The sequence below is a fragment of the Gorilla gorilla genome, chromosome 15, assembly GCF_029281585.2.
Source record: "Gorilla gorilla gorilla isolate KB3781 chromosome 15, NHGRI_mGorGor1-v2.1_pri, whole genome shotgun sequence".
Taxonomy (NCBI): Eukaryota; Metazoa; Chordata; class Mammalia; order Primates; family Hominidae; genus Gorilla; species Gorilla gorilla.
In genome coordinates this window covers 36,969,933-36,973,695 of record NC_073239.2, presented here as the reverse complement: position 1 = coordinate 36,973,695, position 3,763 = coordinate 36,969,933, and the positions used below count along the sequence as shown (strand labels likewise).

The window sequence follows — 3,763 nt, the reverse complement described above, 5'->3', positions numbered from 1 at the left end:
ACTCAGTGCTCAATGTTGCCCAGGCTGGAGTGCAGTGGCCTGATCTCGGCTCGCTACAACCTCCACCTCCCAGCCGCCTGCCTTGGCCTCCCAAAGTGCCGAGATTGCAGCTTCTGCCTGGCCGCCACCCCGTCTAGGAAGTGAGGAGCGTCTCTGCCTGGCCACCCATTGTCTGGGATGTGAGGAGCCCCTCTGCCCGGCCACCACCTCGTCTAGGAAGTGAGGAGCGTCTCTGCCCAGCCGCCCATCGTCTGAGATGTGGGGAGCGCCTCTGCCCCGCTGCCCCGTCTGGGATGTGAGGAGCGTCTCTGCCTGGCTGCCCATCATCTGAGATATGAGGAGCCCCTCTGCCCGGCTGCCCAGTCTGGGAAGTGAGGAGCGCCTCTTCCTGGCCGCCATCCCGTCTAGGAAGTGAGGAGCATCTCTGCCCGGCGGCCCATCGTCTGGGATGTGGGGAGCGCCTCTGCCCCGCCATCCCATCTGAGATGTGAAGAGCGCCTTTGCCTGGCCGCGACCCCGTCTGGGAAGTGAGGAGTGTCTCTGCCCCACCGCCACCCCACCTGGGAGGTGAGGAGTGTCTCTGACCGGCCGCTCTGCCTGAGAAGTGAGGAGCCCCTCTGCCTGGCTGCCACCCCGTCTGGGAGGTGCACCCAACAGCTCATTGAGAATGGGCCATGATGACGATGGCGGTTTTGTCGAACAGAAAAGGGGGAAATGTGGGAAAAAGAAAGAGAGATCAGATTGTTACTGTGTTTGCTACAAAGAAGTAGACATAGGAGACTCCATTTTGTTCTGTACTAAGAAAAATTCTTCTGCCTTGGGATGCTGTTAATCTATAACCTTACCCCCAACCCTGTGCTCTCTGAAACATGTGCTGTGTCCACTCAGGGTTAAATGGATTAAGGGCGGTGCAAGATGTGCTTTGTTAAACAGATGCTTGAAGGCAGCAAGCTCGTTAAGAGTCATCACCACTCCCTAATCTCAAGTACCCAGTGACACAAACACTGTGGGAGGCGGCAGGGCCCTCTGCCTAGGAAAACCAGAGACCTTTGTTCACATGTTTATCTGCTGACCTTCCCTCCACTATTGTCCTATGACCCTGCCAAATCCCCCTCTCCGAGAAACACCCAAGAATGATCAATAAATACTAAAAAAATTTAAAAAAAATGGTACAGTAAACATCATAACACCAAAACAATTTGTTACTGCTTAAGAAATAAATATCTATATTTTTAAGTGAATGATGTAGATTTTGTCTCTAATTAGCATGATTTTGAGAAACCTAGTGTATCATTGGGTCTTATTTTTATCTTTTGTAGAACAGGGCTATGGATGAGATTTGTTGTATAGTACTCTAGGTTCCTTTTAATCTTAGATAGATAGATAGATAGATAGATAGATAGATAGATAGATAGGTAGATAGATGTGATAGATACACATAGATATAGATATGACTATAAGAATTTGCATGGAGTTTCCTATACTGTTTTAAAACTATGAAGTCCACTCTAGGGAACGTAGGAACTAAAGATAAGTAAGATACATTCCTATTCTTACCCACAATGGGTTACAAACATATTAAATGGCAAATATTTTTACTTACCAAAAACCCTCTATTGCCTTCTGAATTTTGAGCTACAAAAAACCCACATTCATTAGCATCTTGTCAGCAATAAACATTCTATTGCTACTTTAGTGTATGGGGTACTATCCTAGGTGCTGCTGCTTTTATACTTGTCTTTTTTCCTACAGACTATTGCTAGAGATAGGGAGGAAATCTACTCTTTCTTAAAACATGTGAAAGTCTCAAAGGAAATTATATTCAGATAGATCTGAAAAAAGTAAATATTCGACATTGTGGGTCCTTTCACACTAACATATGAAGTATACATTTTATAATGCTCTATAGTAAATGTTATGTTGTGTAAGAAACAATATGACCAGAACCTCATGACAGCTGAGGCTGATTCTAGAAACAGTTCTACCATGAACTAATTGATTTCTTGCAATAGCATCAATATGTTGACCAACTGAATGAGGGGGATAAATGCTGAACAGGTATTTTATTTTCCTATGAGGAAAATTAAGGAGTATGATCAGTCTTCCTAGATTTAAAGATATGGCTGCTTAGTTTCCTCATGGAATACTTGACATCTTTATTCCTAAGGGTATAGATCACTGGATTCAAGAGGGGAGTGAATATGGTATAAAATACTGAGAGTACTTTGTCTATTGGGAAATTTGTGAAAGGCCACATGTAGATGAAAATGCATGGGCCAAAGAAAAGGGTCACAACAGTAAAGTGGGCACTGCACGTGGAGAGGGCTTTGGAGGATCCACCAGAGGAATGCTGCCGAACAGTGACCAGGATGATAGTGTAAGAGATCACCAAGAGGATGAAGCACACCAGGGCAATCATGCCACTGGTTGAGATCATGAACACCCCCAGAATATATGTGTCGACACAAGCGAGTTTAATCACCAAAGGGAGGTCACAAAAGAAACTGTCTACTTCATTGGGTTCACAGAAGGGCAGATTCACTGTAAATGCTAACTGACTCAGAGCATGGAAGATGCCGACAATCCAGGAAAGTATCACAAGCCCAACACACATTCTCCGGCTCATGATTGTTAGGTAACGTAGAGGCTTACAGATAGCCACGTACCTATCAAAGGACATGGAGATCAGCAGTACAATCTCAGCACCCCCTAAGAGATGTAGGAAGAATATCTGGGTCATGCAGCCTTCAAAAGAGATGGCTTTGTGTTCTCTAAGGAAGTCTGCAGTCATTTTGCGGGTGGCAAATGAGGCCAGGGACATGTCAATGAAGGAGAGATTGCCCAGCAGAAAGTACATAGGGGAATGAAGGTGTGGCTCTAATACAATGGTGACCACAATAAGAAGGTTCCCCAGCACAGTGGCTGCATAGACTATGGAGAAAAACAGGAAGTAGAAAATCTGGAGTTCTAAAGAACTGGACAGACCCCGTAGTATGAATTCGGTTACTGCAGACTGATTGCTCCAGGCCATTTGCTCTGATTTCTGGAAGGACTCTAGCATTTCCAGTTGGGAGAAGAACTAGGAAAAAATATAGCAATCAAACTCAAAGTGGGATTTTTGCACAGACTAATTTAGTGGCAGCCTACCATCGTTCCCTATTGTCTCTTTTCCGGACTCACAGTGGCCAAATATTTTTCCCAATGGCCTTTCTAGATATTTCAAATGATTCAATTACATATTATTTTTTATGACTTAGCAATTTGTTTTACAAGTAAAATACAAATATTCATAAAATAAATAAAAATTAATGGTTTCAAATATTTACTCCTCAGTCTGTGAAATACTTTTTAAATTTCACAGCTTGCTGACAGCAGCCTTTTGTAAGAAAAGGGAGTAAAAACCTTTTTCAAACATCATGAAGGGTGAAAGACAGAGGAGGAATATTTGAGGATCAAAGCTTATTATTAGTGGGAACACAATAGTGGGAAGGATGTGGGCACTGGTCTCTTGCAGTGGCTAGGAAAAAGGAATCAAACATGAGGGAAGGAGGATGGCTACAGAGAAACATCATCTGTTTCAATTTGCCAATGGAGATTGTCTAAAATAAAAGTGAAATGGCTGGGCGCGGTGGCTCACACCTGCAATCCCAGCACTTTGGGAGGTCGAGGCGTGCAGATCACGAGGTCAGTAGTTCGAGACGAGCCTGATCAACACGGTGAAACCCCGTCTCTACTAAAAATACAAAAATTAGCTGGGCAGGGT

At 44.2% G+C, this 3,763-nt stretch overlaps 1 protein-coding gene across 1 annotated transcript; it reads right to left on the bottom strand.

Annotated features, from left to right (window-relative positions):
• Positions 1-2,083: 2,083 nt before the first annotated feature.
• LOC101154407 (olfactory receptor 4K3) lies at positions 2,084-3,061 on the bottom strand. The gene has a single exon (XM_019009408.4). It carries the CDS (start codon positions 3,059-3,061, stop codon positions 2,084-2,086), a length of 978 nt encoding a protein of 325 aa, XP_018864953.4.
• Between the last annotated feature and the right edge of the window lie 702 nt (positions 3,062-3,763).

Coding starts and splice junctions, on each gene's coding strand:
- LOC101154407 (XM_019009408.4), bottom strand. CDS start 3,061: ATGCTAGAGTCCTTCCAGAAATCAGAGCAAATGGCCTGGAGCAATCAG.